We start from the raw sequence: 19,438 nt of genomic DNA, 5'->3' as shown, positions 1-19,438 counted from the left end.
CTGCATCCAGCTGCCACCGATTCTTGAAACTCAGTGCCACCGTTTAACCTCAGTCAGTTTTCTGGACACCCAGTAGGCGCTCAAGAAATACATGTTGATTTCATGGCCTTGCTCCCACTCTAAGTAGATGAAATATACAAAAAGCTCAATTTACAAACAAAAAGCAGGTTGGGGGCTACCCCACTTAACATGGAATTCCATTTACCACACACAGACATAAGGAATAGATATATCCCTTGAGACTGTGTTTTCCAAAGTTTGGCAGGTATAACCCAGGGACGTGTGCAGTACGAACGCACAGCACAAGTTTTGCCTAGGATAAGTAATTCGAAGCACAAAGGAATTGAAGACAAAAGACTTGAAAGTTTAAAGAAGCTTCAGGCTTGCTGTGCTTAGGATCCCCGGGGTCAGGGCCAGTGCAGCTGGGTTTTTCCAACCACCCCAAACAGAACCCAGTGCAATTTCCAAGCAGCAGAGGAGGCCAGACTTTCGGTCGGAAGGGGTAGATCCTGCCACAGTTTTTCTTCAATTCCACAGTCACTGTCTCATCTTTCTCTGATACTTTCCAAAAGGGATGTTTGAGTCCCTTATGCCCATGGCTCACTGATCCCTTACCTTTGATGGAGGACTGGGACCACTTGTCATTTCAGAAGAATACAGCAGCATTGATTTGTCTTCCCCGATTAGGAAGAAATGGGATTTTCATATTCAGATCACACTGAAAAGCCACGAGAGACGGAACGCAGCAGACTCACCAGCAAACTGTGTCCGTACTCGGGAAGCTGCGGTTGTGATCAAGCCACTGTCTTCCCCGGAGTGGAAGCCTTTCCCTGATAAATATCCCGGAAGTCGAAGCTTGCTTCCCTGTATCGGCGTTCCCTGTGTCGAATCAGGGAAAAGACATTTCAGATATTGCTCCTGTCCCGTGATTCTCCACTGACACCACTTCACAGATGGGTGGGAACCCTCCACTAGACACTCAGGAGGTGAGGAGGCATGGGGTTCTCACTTGCTTTTCTCCACTAATTTCTTATTCTCTCCCTAAATTCAGAGGGACCCCTCTAAAGAAAATGAATTCATGTTGGAGAGAAAACACAAAAGTGGAGAGTCCCCGAGGAAACACAGACAAACTCTGAGTATGTTAGTATCTTTCAGATTGTCAGTGAATTATCACAGAGTTGAGAGAGTAGAGCCAAAAAGATGATGGTGGCTGCATGGTCCCGAGAGAAGACTGGCCTCTAAAAAATCGTGCTTGGACTCTCTGCTGCCTGCAAGGTTTTTAGGGAACTAGACAGAAATAAATAAACAGAAATTGAACAGGAAGAAAATAAGGAATGCCTAGACAGCCACCATTTAAACAAACATAACTGCCAAAAAGAGAAAAAAGCGACATTCTGTAACTTGGTAAGATGTCACTTCCTCTCTTGGCTCCGTCACTGTCTACGGTCCTTACAAGATACCTAGGCAATGTTTGGGGATGATTCTCTTAAAATTCTTACAGGAGTTTGCAGAGAATGTCTAAAGTAATCACAACTATGACATTTTATTCTAAATCTAAAATCATTCACGTTTCCTGGATCACTACAACATTTTGGAAATTCTCCCAAAGTTAAAAAAAAACAAAAAACAAAAACAAATCTGGGAAGTATAAAGACATCATATTCCTCAATGAACTCACAGTCAGGGAGCTGTTTGGAGGAAACAGATCTAAACAATTACATATGCTTTTTGAAAAATTAATTTTCCTTTATTAAATAGTTTTAAATGTTTAATAATAAAGCATATGTAAGACCTTTAGATATATCACGGTTGCAATTTATTAATATTAATGATATTCATAATTCATTTACATATGTATTCTCTACATACATTTAAATATAGGATTTATATAGAATTCGTATACATATAATACTTGGGACTTCCCTGGTGGCCCAGTCTGCACTCCTATGGTAGGGGGCAGGGGTTCGATCCCTGGTGGGGGAACTAAGATCCTGCATGCTACTCAGCGCAGCCAAAAAAAAGATGCTTAAGCATTGAAAATACTCTCACTAGTCTAACCACAATTAATCCTCACACTTACCTACTCACTTTTTCACAACTGTGAAAGAGGAGGGCCTGAAGAGGGCAGTAATTTGCCCGAACTCTGACAGCTCTGCTCCAGTTAAATTCCTAACTCAGAATCTCAACAACCCAGGAGAGAGTGAGGACTCACAGGTGATGAAATATATCACTCAAGATGACAGTTCATTACCATGAAGGACCAAGAGCATTCTTTTCAGATGCCTTGATATTCTGATTTTATAGTCACAAACCTACCCCGTGCTCTTAAAGACCCTTCCATAGAAGGATACTGTTGTTTTGCCTCATGAGGCTATTTGAAATGAAACCTAGCTTTGTATTAGCCAAAATAATAGACTTAAATTTGTGGGGGGGGGGGGTTCCACTTTTCAAAAATTTGAACAGAGTAGCACAGCCCTGAATATTTAAAGCAAACATGTCACTTTAGGTTCCTTCAACCGCTCTCAGTTTTGGCTACAAGAGATCCATCAGAAGCGACAGACGCCTCAGACGTAACATATGAAATTAACATCACTCACTTGAGGGAAGGGGGAGAAATGAGGGGCTGGGGGATGAGGAAGAGTTGAGGAATGGGCTTCTGCCCCAACTCTATACCACCATCTGCAATTTCCATTTCCATCATTTCAATCTGAGTCAGGAGGGCAATGACATTTTCTCTGCCTACCTCTCATTATGAGTGTGAGGGTTACATAACAGATAAGAGTTTTGAAAAGCATAAAAGGCTTTTGAGAGGTACTAAATTAGTTTTATCCAGGAGTCCTTGCCTTTAATATGAAATACCTCCTTGGTTTCAATAACAGTTCTTTAGGGATTTTTCTCCCTTCCTTATGGTGATTCTAATCAAATATGTGATTTATTTGGTGCCTATGTTTATCATTTTACAGAGAACTTTCTTTAAAAGACGTGTGGTTGACTTCCAATTGAATATAAATGATCTGATATATAAGTTAATCTCGGCAAATTTTATATCTCCTAAATATCTTATCCCCATATAGCATGTCATTTAAAAAAGTGAGAGGGTCCTGAAAAAAATCATTAAGTCTAATAAAGATACATACCTTTTGAGAATGACAGATAACCTTTTGCCTATCCGAGCCCCCAGCCCCTTGCGCTGGTAACTAAAAGGCTTGGGGCTCATCCACCCAGTGTTCTTGGGCAGAAATAGACATACCAGACAGTCAGAAGGACCTTGCCCAGAGAGAACACTCAGTCCACATTCTTTTAATTTAAGTGATTCTCTTGCAAATGATACTGCCTCTCACTCTCACCTAAAAAGGGTTACAGCATTTCTTGCCCAAATTATGTCTAGAAGCAAAAGCATACCATCAGCTTGAAAAGAAACCTGACTTAGGTCTGGGTATAATCTCCTGTATGTCACTCTCCCAGGGGAGAAAAGCAAAATTAAGTATGAGAAAGAGAACAGAGAAACAAAAAAGGCTGAGAGCCTGCAGAGGTGACTAGGTTAGGCTGACGCCCTTTGAGGAGCTATAAACCGTCTTTTGTGTTCACCCCTTACTCTCACGTTCCTAGGGTTGAGACTTATTATATAGAAGTCTGTAAAAAGACGACGTATTATCAAAAGTACATTTATTAAGGGTGAGGTGAAGCAGTGTTAGTAGGTGATCGTTTCAGTTAAAGGCGGCTGTTAGGCTGGAATCTGGGGCCTTACAATACCTCTGGAGATGACATGGGGAAGTCTGAGCACTCAGCTGGTTTACAAGGAGTTGACACCTTGCTGTTTGTCAACCAGGGTTTACCATAATTGCGTGTTAAAGGATGGAGAATCTGTATGGAACAATGGCAAATCAAACGTAAAGGACGGCAGATAAAAAAACAAAGCCACGGAAAGAGAGATTCACAGCCATTCATTTCACAGTAAGAATGATCATCATTAAAAACAAATAGATGGACACCAAGGGGGGAAAGCGGCGGGGGTGGTGGTGGGATGAATGGGGAGATTGGGATTGACATGTATACACTAATACGTATAAAATAGATAACTAATAAGAACGTGCTGTATAAAAAATAAATAAAATAAAATTCAAAACTTAAAAATAAAAAACCAAAAACAAATAGAAAAGGTCTGATGGCAAATCATATACACCAAAAACATGAATGAAGCTTTAAAAAGAAAAAACAATCTGAAAGGTAACCAAAGCCCCTAAATAGATCGTCTTTATATGGGCCACAGGGCAAAAGCACACGCGCACGCGTGCACACGCACACACACACTTTTTAATTCTTCATCTTCCATATTGTGAGAAGGGACACATTTGGAGAAAGCTGGTCCTACAAATTCTAGGGATCCCCCCCAAACATTCAAAAGCATACTCTAGACAGTGAGCGCAGAGGAAGAGGAAACGAGTTCTACCTTGGGTGTGCTGGTGGCAGGGACCTGTGGGGAGGCCACCTGGCCAGCCTGGCTGGACATGGATGTGGACCGGTTGGGCGAGGCTCCCCGAGATGAGGGCCTCGATCTTCGGCCCCGGGGCCGGAAAGCAGCCATTCCCTGACTGGCTCCATCCGCCAAGATGAACTTCTCCCTTAGCTCCATGTTCGTCCTTCCTTTAGCTGGATGACGGAACACACAAGGCACACAAACGAAAGGAAGGAAAAAAAAAGAGGGGCTCAGTCGGGTGCGGGGGGGAGGGGAAAACTGCCATCTGGCGCCACAGACCACGTGGAGGATTGCAAGAACACCTTTTTGCCATGCCAACTCCAACTCAGCATCACAAAAAGTCAAATGCATTCCTTTACAATGCATTCCTTTCGGATACAGGCCAGTTGGGGAAAGAAAAAAATAAAAGTGTGTTTATTCTAACACTAGACACCAGCCAAGAGTAACCACTATTAAAGAGAGAGTCAGCATGAAAATGACAAGCTCATGCTCAAATATTGTTAATCCACCCACTACTGATGCCTGCAGGGTTTCACTATGCCATCCCCACCCTGAGGGGACAAGCCAGGGAGGCGGGGACTGTGTCTTTTGCGTGTACTACCGAGGTCAGGAAATTGCCAGTCTTTCACCATCGGGATTAATTGGACAATTACACAGAATGAGAGATGGGTTGTTAATCATGACGACGACACAGAAACTTTCAGGTTTTGCACTTTCAATGAGGCGGCTAGTATTTTTATTTTATGCCTTAAAAACTTGGTTTTACAGCATGCAAAATAACAAACAGCAGACCCCAGGATCCGTGAGGTCATCTGTGATGCAACACTCACACCAACACACGTGCACTCGGAGAAGGCGCCGCCAGAACCCCGTGTGCAGGGTGTTAGCTTGTGTTTGATCACTTACACAACCCCTACATTTGCAACACCCGAAGCGTGTTGAAAGTCCAGAATTTCAATTTGGAAGCACCAGCTCAGCTGGATGTGAGTTAAGCCATACGCGATGGATGAAGCATGTTATTTTAAAACAAAACGATTAAAGCAAGAATGTCAAAGTAGGAAAGAGGAGAGGTCAGAGGGGAGAGGCAAAGAGAGGGGTCGCCAACCTATAGTAGGCTGAGTAGTAGTAATTGAAGAGTTTGATTCCGAACGTAACATTTTACTCCCATGATGATGAACTAGAAGAAATGACACAGGATACCAATCACATTCAAGAAAACTGTTAGCAGGAGAAGAAACAAAGTACAGTAGTTGATTATGCAAGGGTTGCTCAGATTGGGCCTTTAGCGCACAATTTAGGAGAAAACTGGCCCTGTGAAGGGAAACACTCAAAGGTCTGACTCAGGATGAACAATGTATTTGGAAGGCTTCACCCCAATTGAGCTAACTTTCCTAGGCTACCCCACAGAACACTCTGCATTCTCAATTCTTTGTTTCGTAAATGGAGCTGCATTACCTTCAGCTGCATTATTTCCAAAATATAGAAGGCAGGCCTGCTGACTGGATGCTGGGAACGCACTCCCAGATACCTGAGAGCTATGGTATATTATGTGTGCATATTGTTAAGGCTCTAATCTGTAACTTCAAAATTCAGAGTCAAATTAGCAGTTCATTATTTAAAAAAAGTTTTCAATACTGCTTTCCTCGCCTCCCCCTAATTTCACAAAAACTTCTGCTTTTAAACTTTTACTGTACGGTATCTTCAATCTTCGTCACTCAATTTTCTTTCCCCTTACTTTGCTACTTAACGACAGAGGAAATCCTTCCCCTGGTTGGTAGAACTGCTCATTTTGAAACTTGCAGATGGGAACGCCTCACAAAGGAAAATCTATTCTAGTGTTTCCTGCCTCCCAGTCTCCTAGTTATCCAGGAGAAGTAAAAAAAAACTATGAGAGGAACACGGTTTACACAACTGCCACAAGTTCTTTGGGAACTTCAGGCTGACAGACCAATGTGAAACATTCCTTACTGTAATAAATGACCAAAATTAGCCCCACTGTGTTTTTGATGCTGGAAAATAATTCAAGATCGATATACTTTCGTGGTGTTATTATCTTGACATAAGTATCTCCTTACCCCTGCAAGGATCATTTTTCACTAAGAACTCATCCAGGGCCATCCATCCACCTCCAACACGAACCATCACAGTACTTCGCAGGATTCGGACAAGCCGGAGTTGCTGGGAGTCTCCAAACTGGGAAGAGGAAGAAAGAAGACCCTCTAATTGTCAAGAGGAAATCTCAAAGGATGAGGTGCGATCTGCGTAAGCAACCAACTCTAACTTCTGGTTTAGTTCGCAGCGATTAGTAAAATCTCAGAGAAAGGGGTTTATCATGATCTGCGTTAGACGGCTGCATGCTGATTTAGCCCAAAGGAAATAGTGTGGAAAAAGATAACAAAGGTTATCACAGTAATATTGAAGCTTTCTTCTAAAAATGATTTTTCTCTCTTATGACGGAAACAACGTTAGTAAGGCAGTAATGGAAAATGTTTCTAGAGATTAAACACAGCCATGAAAATAAGCACTGGCCCAGTTGCCCAGGGCTTCCAGGAGGTAAGATGATTCTAAAGAAAATTTAATAAACTCTGATTCTTCTTCATGAAAACTTCCTCTTACACCTGAAACTGTTTTCCACTGAAATCCGTGGGAGAAATCTTTATAAACTCATTCTGTTTTCTCTAAACAGTTCTGACTTAGAGAGATAAAGTAGTAAATGATCATGACTAATAAAAATTTCACGGTTAAATAAAACTTCTGCATCACTAATGATCTGGTAGGCTAATTTGTTAAAGGCTGGATTCATGTGCCATTTTTAGATTACTGTAATATTAGAACAGTCACTGACACATTAGGAATGATACAGCTTTCAAATCTAAAAGGTTTTTCTTTAAAGCTCTATATACCAAAATTGCTGACACTGAGAAGCACTTGTCTTTTTCTTGCCCTTTCAGTGGATCTCCAATCCTATACACTACAGATTCTGCAGGTCTTGAATAAACGTCTAGACTACAGGTAGTTTCTGATCATAAGGTTTATTTATTACGAAAGCCCATGAGAAATGATTTTATACTTTTAAATCATTTCTAATAAGCTCGTGTCCAACTTATAAAAACCACCAGACTGAATTTCATGGTTGCCAACCCGGTGGATACCATAGCAAAATGAACAGTCAAGTAGACATAAATAGCTTCTTTTTAAGGCAGGTAACATACAATTGTGACTACTTGTCTGGGCTCATGAGGGATAAACAGAAAACGTGAAGTAGAAACAATCTGCTGCTTTTCATAAATTTTAACACTGAGTTTCAGGAAGAGAACACTAGGACAAAGCCAACCATTCCAGACCCTGAAACTCAGAAAGGACTTGGAAAGCATGTAAAATGCACCAGTGGGACTCAGGCGTTTACATCAAACCTTTTCACATCACTTTTTCTAAAATGGTTTTTAAGCCTTGAGACTTCAACTTTCCTGTAGTTGAACCTGCTCTAGAAATGTAAATTAAAATTTAAAAATCAAAATGCATATTTATTTTGTTAGAAAAAATTTGGTGCTGCTAATAAGCAAAGGGAAAGGAGGGGATTTAAAGAAAATTACCCTTAAGGAACCAGATAATTAGACGATACGCTTTTGTTCCAAGACTATGTTCAAAACAAGTTTTAAGGATATAAATATTTATTTATATCATCATATAAAGGATATAAAAATATTTTATAGAGATATTTCAATTATTTCCATTATAATAAACATGAATGACTTTAAATTTTATTTTGAGAAGGTATTCTATGACAACTACCATTGTCTTTAGAATTTCCGTAATTTTCTCAACAGCTAAACTGTGAGACCAAAAAAAAAAAAAAAGGACCCTAATGTTGTTCTTTGTGCTGTGAATTAAATCTTTTGAAATATTTCATCCTTTCCATAAACAAAAGATGCTATCCCAATTACTAACTCAGAAAATAACAAGAACGGAAAAGTAACTTTTTATGGAAGTTTTCAAAACATCTATTCAAAATAACTGAAAATTTTTATTTGAAAAAATTATTTGCTTGCAATAAATGGGGAGAATAGGTAATTTGAAACTTAAGATGTAAAAACTGAGGGGCAGAATAATAGCTAATAGGATATGGTCAGGTACTATAAATAGCATGGTTCTTTCCAAAAGCACAGAGTAAAAAACTCTCCTTGTTTAAATCAAAATCTGATTTCTCTTGTCTTCAGTTCTAAAATTCTGATCATGATGCAGTGTCCTGGACAATTTATCTTGACTTAAATGTAAGGTCAAAATGACATAAAGTATGACTAAGATTTTGTGTAAGTTATAAGAGAAACATTTCCTCAAAAGGAATGACATCATTTAAAACCTCCAGAGTTAAAGTTTCTACTCAGGATGCAAAGCCCTAAATCAATGAATTAGGGCACAGGGAAAACAGCTGCTTTGGAGAGATCACATCACCGTGGCCAAGTGCCATGGTGACCTCTCCCCTGCGCTGTTTTTCCAGGTCACTGGCTGGATGCTGGCCCTTCGCTAGCTACCTTATACCAGGGCATACAGCTTCAATGGCCAAACACCAACGAGGCCACACAGAGATGTGTGGACAATCAACTTTGTGTTGCAATGAATACTTGTATACAATAGATGAGAATAGTATTATTAAAGACAGGAACTGAAAATTGCATTTGTAACACTGTACCCAGCCCAGCTACAGTTGATTATCTGGTTTGCTTAAAGGTAATCTCCTCATTTGAGACACAAGGCAAAAAAGAGTCCTGGATCAAGGACACTTATAGCGTATACAGAAACACCACGCCAACCAACAATGTAGTAGCTAGGGGGACAGCATGGGAAAGATTGGCCAGGGCAAGCTTTAATGACTATGAATTAAAGTTAAAAAAAATTATTGGGAACTTGAGAATACATTCCACTGGTTTATACCTGATTTCCCAGGAAGAACTGATAAAAAATGAAAAATGGAAGAAAGACATAATTAGTTCAACAGGAAACTTTCTATATGACTAGAACACACACACACACACACACACACACACACGTACACACACACATGCTCACACTTTGGGTTTCTGGATATAGTATCTAGTTTAGAGATGTGCAGGTACACATTTTTCTCAACTTCAAACCAAATAATCAGAAATTTTTCTTTGCAAATTTTTGTGAAAGTCTTTGGGTTTCAAATTTAAGTTAAAAATTCAAATATGTAGATGAATATTTTTCAATGTGGAAATATAAAAGCAAAATGAATAATGTTTCATTTATAAGTAATATACTGTAGGAGGGAATCTCTGCACATTTCCTATCTAGCTACTACAAATAAGAGATGTTCCAAAAAAAGAGAAAAAAGATAGAGAAAGAGTGACAAAGTCACAAGGGTCTTCAAGTAATTGTTCTAAAGAAGGTGAACTGAGTTACTGAGATGTAAATTTTTTTAAATTTCTGCATCAGTGGAAAACACTACCTCTTTTTCACATTTACAAAAATAAGTAAACATTTTAACTTCATTTCCTGGCTTGGAAAAGCTTTGTTACTGAAAATATGACAACTTACCTCTAATCACAATAAAATATAAAGTAATTCGAAGCAACCTAAATATATGAGATGTATTTTTCTGTGAATATTTTTCTCCTTGAATGGATGTATCATACATGTCAGAGATATGTCCTAATATACAAAATGCAAGCTATCTTTATATCATTAAAAATGACGAAAGATGGAATTTCATATACCATTATATTTGATAGAAGGTAAAAATAAATAACTGGCATTCCTGGGAAACAATGCAGACAAAGTTTTTAATTTTTATCCTTTGAAAGAACTACACAGCTATTTTGAAAACTTACCCTGTATTTGTTATCTCCAATCTGTTCAACTTGGAATCGTTTTGCACATTTGCACTTAGCTACCTGCCTTGTCACCTGCCAGAAGCAATGATAAAACAGTCACTTTCACATTAATATTACATCGTGGCATCCTTAAAACCTGTACGCAACAACTAAACATGGAAATAAAACAACTGCATGAATTGTACATGGTATCTGGGCAGAACACACAGTGCTTGTTCTACCCGGTGGAAAGGTAATGAGTACCTCATCTTCAATTTTGTCAGCATCAGTGATAGGTTTGTATGCATCTTTATTTGGGTGAAGGGCAGCTACAAATTCATAGTAGTCGATGTATCCATCGCCATCTCTGTCAAAGATGTCTGCAACTGCACTCATCTCCAGACGACTGGTAGGGAACTCTAACATTTTCAAAACAATGGTAAGTAGTGCTATTGAGGAATAACTGACAAATAAAACTGTAAGATATTTAAACTGTAATCATAATAATTTGATACACGCACACATTGTGGAGGGATTTCCCCCCATCTAGTTAATTAACACATCCATCACCTCACATGTTTATCTTTTACTCTTTGGGTTTTTTTGGGTGAGAATGAATTTTACTCTCTCAGCTAATTCCAATTATACAATATGGTGTTATCAACCACAGTCACCATGTTGTACAGTAGATACTCAGACCTTATTCATTTTATTGCTGAAAATCTGTACCCTTGTACCAACCTCTCCCTATCTCCTCCATTTCCCAGCCCCTGGAAATTATTTTTCTACTATCTCTGTGAGTTTCACTTTTGGTTTAGATTCCACGTATGAGTGATAATTAAGATATTCTCAGTATATGTCATACTCTGGTCGCAATGAAAGTTGGTAAGAGCTGCTACTTACAATAACATTTTACAAAAAGATTTACGTCTTAAAGAAAAAGTAAATAGCATTAACTTGTTAATTCTGCCGTAAGACATTCTCGATCGCACATTTTAATTGTAGTGTGGCCAGTTAAATGATTAGGATGATCAAGTATATTACAATCCTTAAAAAAAACAAAAACAAAAACCTGATTTACATCACACAAGCACTATCACTACATATGTGGCCTAAATTTACCTTTAACTACTATTAGGATGAATCTTACGAAATGGCTGTTTTTCTAGGCTAAAAACTGTTTAATATTAGCAAATTTCATATGGTTCAAGTACCACTTAAGGAATAATTTACATGAAATTTACTTTAAGAGTGCTTCTAGTAACATCTGCCAGAGAAATCACATACATGTGATCAAAATAATCTATCAGGGCTTCCCTGGTGGTGCAGTGGTTGAGAGTACCCCTGCCGATGCAGGGGACACGGGTTCGTGCCCCGGTCCGGGAAGATCCCACATGTCGTGGAGCGGCTGGGCCCGTGAGCCATGGCCGCTGAGCCTGCGCGTCCAGAGCCTGTGCTCCGCAACGGGAGAGGCCACAACAGTGAGAGGCCCACATACCGCAAAAAAAAAAAAAAAAAAAAAAAAAAAAAAAATCTATCAAACAAGAAGGGGGCACATACCTTTAGAATTTTTATAGCCTTCTAATTTCCTACTAATGACAATATTAGATCAGAATGTGAACTAAAATAAAAAAGAGAGAGACTGACTTGCATTTACTGATTTCCCATTTTATGCCAGGCAAAACAATCTAAGAATTAAGTATTATTAACCTGATTACACTAAATAGGGACACAGCTCCAGTGGAGAAAAGGAGTTTATCTGTGGTGACACAATTAGTAAGGGTGCCTGACTTCAAAGCCATAAATTTTAACTAAGGACAGTTTTTTTGTTTTTTTTGTTTTTTTTTTTGAGGGCAATGACTTCACAGCCAAGTTTAAAGGTGATGTTTTATTAGTAACACAGGTTTACTGGCTCCACAATTTTAAACTGTGCTTATTTTCTTTAAAAATTACATCTGTTATGGCCACCTCTCTTGGGACTTACTTGAGGAAAGAATCCCGTCAATAAATTCTTGTCGGGTTATTTTCCCATCCTGGTCTTTATCGATCCTCCTGAAGAAGTCCATCACTCGAGATTTCTTGTGATTCATCCATCGCATGTACTTTTTGCGCCAGACATCGAAATCAAAGTTGGCAAATTCCCTTAGCTGAAGAGGGCAAAAGGCATTTTGCCTGAGTTACTGCTGTGCTCAAATTATATCTTACACAATATGAATAACGTTATTTCGAATGATCCTCTAGATAACAAAAATTATATAATATGAATAATGTTTATAATGATCCACTAGATAACCAAAATTATCTTATACAATATGAATAATGTTATTTTTAATGATCCTCTAGATAATAAAAATTATTATCTTATACAATATGAATAACGTTTTTAATGATCCTCTAGGTAACACACAGATCATTCCCTCCAGGAAAGGTATCATCTTGCAAAGGGGACTTGAACATTTTTTCTCTAAAGTTTATTCTGTTACTGTCACTGTTTTTTCTTTACAAATAGAGGAAACAAAACTCCTCAAAAAGTCACACTGAAAATTTCTGATAATGCCGAACTCACAAAGGTGGTGTGGCCCAAGGTGACAGGAGCTCTGTACCCCAGGGAGCAGGCCCAGCTGAACAAGACCGATTTTACCTATCTTATTACCCCTCACGTCTCTGCCACCAGTCGCTCCTAACTCCTCACCTTCTAAAAATTTACCAATTCTAGAATCTGACACCCTACACTTCAGATCACAGAGTATATATGAATAAATGATCTGCATTATAAATGATTATAGTTGCCAGAAGATGCTGTCAGCAAACATACGTCAAGCCAGATCTTTTCCGAAGGAGTCAGCTCCTGATTATGTTACAACATACCTGTTTTTGACTTTGATTCCCTAAATCCAAGGTCCATATATCAGGGCTTTTTCCCCCCATAAAAACATTCATACCTGTGGCTTTAATTTTAGAAGTAAAATAAGCACTCAGACATCAAGAGTTTTCTTATCTATTAGTAGAAACGTTGAAAAAAATCAAGATCTTGGCAATGTGTTCCGGTGAATGAGGGCAGATGACAATATGGTACCCAATGTAAGAGTTTTCTCACCTCCTCCAGTCTGTCCAGGGCGTCATTAAGCTTCCTCCTCCTTTCCAAGGCGAGCAGCCAGACTTGCTGCCACTTGCTCACCAGTAAGTTGACCCTGGGATTCTTGGTTTCGATTTGTGTCTGTGACCCAGAGGGATAGAAGCTTGACGCTGGGAAGCGTTTTCCTGTTCAAACATAACTTGAGTTAGGATGGCAAAGTCTCCAGGGTTTTGAAATACATTAAGGCTTGACCTTTACTGTTCCTTTTTCAGACTGAATCAACTTCATTACTAGCTATGATGTGAAGAAACACCCTAATTTAGGTGATGCACGATATCAGGGTCAAATGTGTTTTACTTAACAAGGGTCGCACACCGTTCAGAGACAGCAGAGAAATATTCTTGACGGGAGCCCTGAAATACTGGAAAGTTCTCTCAATACATTTATGCTTCAAACATTTTCCAGCCTAAAATCCGCACCACTTCAATGACAAAGAAGCATCCTGCAGTCCTCCTCTTTGCTACTGCCAGGGCACTGCAGTGCATGTGAATCAGTTTGGGCAAACCCAGCTGAGAGGAGGGCAGGAGGCACTGGGCGGCTCGCCAGAGTCAGACCAAGATACCCGACAAATTCCCAATCAAGTACGGAAGTGTGTGATTACGGTCCCAGCCTTCTTCCAGGTCCATTTTCCACTGAGATTGTGTGTTTCCTGTGCATCGTCTCATATCCTAATTTACTGCCTTCCTAAAGTTTCCTCCCTCTTTCTAGTATTCACAAGTTTCTATAACTTCACAGAGCAATTATCTCACTGCAGTTTCCTCATCTAACTAAATCGTTCAATGTGACCTAGAAAAATAAATCACTGGCCTAAGCTTTCATAGGAAGTTAGCATCCAAGCTGAGATTTGCCCAGAATTCCTAACTCCCATGGAGTTACATAAAAATATCAATAGCTAATATTTATTGAGCATTTAACAGTATTCCAGGAAGTATGCTAAGCACTTCATACACGAGCTCATTAAGTCCTCACCATAGTCTAATGAGGTTATAATTCTCCCTTTCCATAGATGAGGAAATTGAGGCTCAGAAGGGGTTCAAGTAACGTGTCCAAGGTTGCGTTTCCCAGATGCTGAGGGGTGGGGACAACCAGGCAGTCTGTGTCCAGAGTTCCTAACAACTTTGTTACCCTGCCTCCTTGTGCAAGACACGACTATGACAGATCCAAAACCACTTTTCTTTAGTAAGGCACCATTCAGAAATATACAAACTGCCTGGTATAAATTGTGCTGCTTCTAAATCTTATCTGAGCTAGCTATTATTGTATTTAATGTCACTTCGCTGGGTCAAGACAGCCTGAGAAGTCAGTAAATAGAGCCTCAAGTCAAATGAACATGAGGAAAATCTATCAGATTGCTGGTTACTAGTGAACAGTTAGGTCATGAACTTTATCCAGGTCATGGTCATTCTTGTTCCATTCCACTTTAAGGTTATTTATATAAGAGAAGCAGAATGAGTCAATTCAAAGGGGGTGATGACTTCTGTTCTTGTTGAAAGTTATTCCTGATTTCTTCTGGCTAATCTGAAAGATACACTTCGAGCAAATAAAGTTACACATATAGAGACCTGGATTTATCCTTTCCTTTATTTTTAAATAAGTTGCTATAATACTTAGCCCACATATTCTTTCAAGAAAACCTTTTATGGGACTTCCCTGGTGGCACAGTGGTTAAGAATCCGCCTGCCAATGCAGGGGACACGGGTTCGAGCCCTGGTCCAGGAAGATCCCACATGCCGTGGAACAACTAAGCCTATGTGCCACAACTACTGAGCCCACGTGCCACAACTACTGAAGCCCGTATGCCTAGAGCCCGTGCTCTGCAACAAGAGAGGCCACTGCAATGAGAAGCCAGCACACCGCAACGAAGAGTAGCCCCCGCTCACCACAACTAGAGAAAGCCCGCATGCAGCAACAAAGACCCAACACAGCCAAAGATAAATAAATTAATGAAAAAGAAAAAAAGAAAGAAAGAAAACCTTTTATGATTGAGAGCTCATGTAGAATCACCTATGGCTCCAAAATGTCAAACCATAACTCAAAATAAAAGGAAACTAACTTCCTTGCTTAACCATCCTCATGTTAAAGAAATTAGCCACTGCTTACTTCCTGCTCGCCCCTTATCCAAGACCGGAATGTGGGAATGTAAGGAGGGGTCCGCCACTCTCCTCTTGTAGGTCTTGGTGACTTTGTCCACGTCAGGTTGTTTTCTGGTCATTTCCTCCATGAAGGTCTGAAAGAAAGAAATGATGTCAACTAGATACAAGTATATCAGAGAAAAACATCTTTAGAAATGAACTAAAAACGAGAAGATAAAAGGACCATACTATCATTTCTGAAAAAAGAATAAAACATGTTTTATCTAGGATAAAAAAAAATCTAACCATCGTAATACAGTATTTACAGACTACAAAATGTTAATAGGTGATAAGTAACTACAGTGTTACAAAAGCAACTTGTTTTATTTGAAGACCACAGGGGGAGCAGCTGCATGAGGAACACAACCTGTCTGTGCACCAGCCAGGACCAAGCTTCCAAGCTCTCCCTGAAGAATCTTAAAGTGAGCATTTGTCTACAAAGGAACGAGTTAGCTGGGGTGTCTCTAGGGCTTTCCTGCGACACATCTCACCTACATATCTGAAATACTTAAGATGGCTTTGATATACAGTGACATAAAGCATATCCACATAAATGTGGATACATTTAAAATATCCCTATCAATAAATCTACTCTACCAAGGAGGGTCAAAGTCATTCAGGTTCAAGTTTACATTTAAAAGGTTTGACTATGTTGCCATTTATCTCATCTCCTTGGACTTTTTATCATGGTTGACCAGGTGTCCCTGTATCTGGAATCTGTGGCAAGGGCAGAGACTGGTGAAAAGTGATGGGAAAAGGAGAAGGCAGAAAAAAGTGAGAAGTGAAGAAACACATTTCTGGAATGTCTGTCACACTGGAGGACACTGACACTTTAATGCCTCGGTTGACAGAGACACTTCAGGGCCATCACAGGCATCGATATCTTATACGTTTATCAAAATACGACAGCAATAGTGGGAAGCAGCCGCACAGCACAGGGACGGGGGGAGCCCATCTGAGATGCGAGCACAGCTCCATGGATGGGGCCGAAAGGGAGGAGCGTGGGAAGGTCACACAGGGCAGGAGACACCAGCAAAACTAAGTGACTCTCCAGAGAGAAGCTCCAGGGCAGCAGTGGCGTCAGAAACTCGGTGGAGGAGTTGAGGAGTGTGTCTGAGGAAGTGAAGGTAAGAAGCACAGAGCAGTCTTCTGAGAACTACAGTGTGAAGCAAAGACAGTGTCTGAGAAGGCAGGTTAGGATGACATCTATTTACCTGGTGTTCTGCAATGAGGGCTTTCACCTCTTCAATCTCCTGCGGGATGACCTCTTTATCCCTGTCGCTCAGTGTGGTTTCAGCCCACTGCAACCAGGCCAGCAGGGCTTCCAGCAACTCCTGCTTGGCGATGAGTCCTGCCAGGGCACTGGCTAGTCTCTGCTGGTGCTGCTTTGCCCAGGCCAGTACCTGATGGAGAAAACAACTGCTCTGAATTTCTTCCATCTCAGTGAATAATGTAACTGATGTAACATACACCACACTTAAATGTAAATTAGGATCATCCCAGGCTAGATCCATAACTCTCTGGTCTTTCTAGATCCCATCAGTGGTACCAAGACCCAGCCTGTGGAGGACCCAGGAGCCCTTTGTGATGGCTGTCACCCTCAGAAGTTTAGATGGACGTCAATCACCCAGGCTTCCCTTTGCCTGCTAATTTAAGTTCAAACATGCATTCCCTGAAGAATCACATATGCTCACTCTGTGTAGCACAGAGTGGAAATAAAAATAGCTAAGATCTTAAATACAGAATGAATTCACTTGTGTGTGCAATTCATTCCACAAGCATAGACGGCTCTGAAAAACCTATTCAACAGACGTGATCTGGAAGTGGACAGAAAGTCCTACAGTGAACCACATAGTTTCAGGGACATAGCTGCAGAATGCTTGTAACTTTTTAAAGAAAAGTGGGTGGCAGAGACAGGTAACACACAGAAGAATGGTCTTGTGAAGAACATACCCTTAGGTTCCCACAGCCATAAATACGTCATTAATTGCCCGAGTTTCCACGCCCCCTCCCCTGACTCTCAAAGCTCCAGCTGCTCTAAAGATGGACTGAGATGCACGGACCTCCTCGAATCTGGCCCGGATGATGGTAATCCAGTGCTTGACGGTGGTGATGGAGTCTGGGTGGCAGATGGCCAGGATGGAGTCTCCCATGCTGGTGGCTTTGTTGAGGGCAGCGCGCTTTTCTTCCAGTCTCTTCATGAATTCCTACAGCATAAACAAAGACGCACGGGCTGAAACTAAAAGGCCAGCAACGTCCACTGGACTGTCAGAGCTAAACCAATAAGCAAGAACTTACATCGGTTTATTCACAGCTGGAAATCATCCACCGAGTGAGGAATTAAGGGAGGAGAAGGGACAGTAATTGGATAAAGTACCTTCTCACACTATCTCAAGATCCAACTACAGGATACTATCTCATGCTTTACAAAATACATTAAACAAAAAAGACACTCTCCTAAATTTGAATACATTATAATTATATTCGTAGAGGCAAGAATTGGGACAGATACTAAGCCAGCGATAGAAACAATATGGATTGCAAAACAAAAAAAAACGTTCTAGCAAATACGACGAGGAGGTTAGTATTCAAAGTAGCATTAACCGTGTCAGGGATGATAGGAATGTGTATCCAAAAAGTGCCAAGGAAGACAGCAGACTGGCAGGGAACTAGAAAGGCCTGGGTTGTGGGAGAGAAGGCCCAGCGTCCAGTGGGGAAGGAGTCGAGTGAGTCTGGAGCAAGTGGGCCTGACAGCGGCCAGCCTCTGGGAAAAATGTCCCTTAAAGGGCAGTAAAAAGAGCGACTCTCAGCCCTGGAAGGATGAATACACCTCAACAGGCTTTGGAAGGCTGTCAAATCAACCTTTTTATAAATGTCTCACATACTTTACTTTCTACCATCAGAACTGTACTCACAGATTCATGGATCACAGAACTCTGAAAGCGGGGCTAAAAAATGAGGACTTTTGCCCCCCAAAATGTGAGGCATTTGGGCACATGCTTGTGGGGCACATGCTTCCCAAACCCTGCACTGAATTTCAAACATCCACTGACCCCTCCAATCTACCTGGAACCCACACTAAGAAGGATTCCTTCCACACCTGACAAGGGTGCCAGGGGATGGATGGCACTTGTGTTACCCACGCCGTGTAACCAGGGGGTCAGAAAGTATAGGTGTTCACATCTAGTGACCTTTTGTTTCTAAACCTCTGAAGCAGCTGTCATACGCCTCCTACCTTGGCATTTCACTCTAATAAAATATTTTGTTTATATGCACAGCTACTAGATTGTTAAGGTCCACAAGATCAAAAGACTGTGTCTTATTCAATTTTGTACCTGTGTGAGTGAATAAATGCTTTTTAACCTTTATTTCCACATTTTTACCATTGGGGAGTCCAGGTTCAATTACTCTGCTAACATGACCTACTTTTTATTTTTATTTATGTATTTATTTTAATTTAATTTTTATTTCATATTGGAGTATAGTTGATTTACAATGTTGTGTTAGTTTCAGGTATACAGCAAAGTGATTCAGTTATACATATACATATATCCATTCTTTTTCAGATTAGGTTCTTTTCCCATACAGGTTATTACAGAACACTGAGTAGAGCAGAGTTCCCTGTGCTATATACTACAGTAGGTCCTTGTTGGTTACCTATATTATATATAGTACTGTGTATATGTTACTCCCAAACTCCTAACTTATCCCTCTCCCCACCTTTCCCCTTTGGTAACCATAAGCAAATGAAATTATTTACAAAACAGAAACAGACTCACAGACTTTGATGACCTACTTTTTAAATGTCATGACCTACCTTAAAAATATTTTAATTTTCCCCAAAACAGACCCCTTTTAA

At 40.2% G+C, this 19,438-nt stretch overlaps 1 protein-coding gene across 6 annotated transcripts in view; it reads right to left on the bottom strand.

Annotated features, from left to right (window-relative positions):
* Positions 1-19,438, bottom strand: part of DST (dystonin) — a 496,183-nt gene that overhangs the window by 1,058 nt on the left and 475,687 nt on the right. For 4 of the 6 annotated variants that reach the window (XM_060308075.1, XM_060308076.1, XM_030841045.2 and 1 more), the window contains 12 exons: positions 17,643-17,786; positions 16,794-16,982; positions 15,548-15,674; positions 13,409-13,572; positions 12,296-12,458; positions 10,576-10,730; positions 10,330-10,404; positions 9,410-9,427; positions 6,553-6,670; positions 4,451-4,650; positions 3,754-3,864; positions 756-879 (listed from right to left, as the gene is read on the bottom strand). In XM_060308075.1, the coding sequence (XP_060164058.1) occupies positions 756-879; positions 3,754-3,864; positions 4,451-4,650; positions 6,553-6,670; positions 9,410-9,427; positions 10,330-10,404; positions 10,576-10,730; positions 12,296-12,458; positions 13,409-13,572; positions 15,548-15,674; positions 16,794-16,982; positions 17,643-17,786 (1,588 nt within the window). Of the gene's footprint in view, positions 1-755; positions 880-3,753; positions 3,865-4,450; positions 4,651-5,582; positions 5,655-6,552; positions 6,671-9,409; positions 9,428-10,329; positions 10,405-10,575; positions 10,731-12,295; positions 12,459-13,408; positions 13,573-15,547; positions 15,675-16,793; positions 16,983-17,642; positions 17,787-19,438 lie in introns of all 6 variants that reach the window. The other 2 variants (XM_060308077.2, XM_070046681.1) reach the window with 1 other exon arrangement.

The sequence above is a fragment of the Globicephala melas genome, chromosome 11 (assembly GCF_963455315.2).
Source record: "Globicephala melas chromosome 11, mGloMel1.2, whole genome shotgun sequence".
NCBI classification, from domain to species: Eukaryota; Metazoa; Chordata; class Mammalia; order Artiodactyla; family Delphinidae; genus Globicephala; species Globicephala melas.
This window is presented reverse-complemented; position numbering and strand designations above follow the sequence as displayed.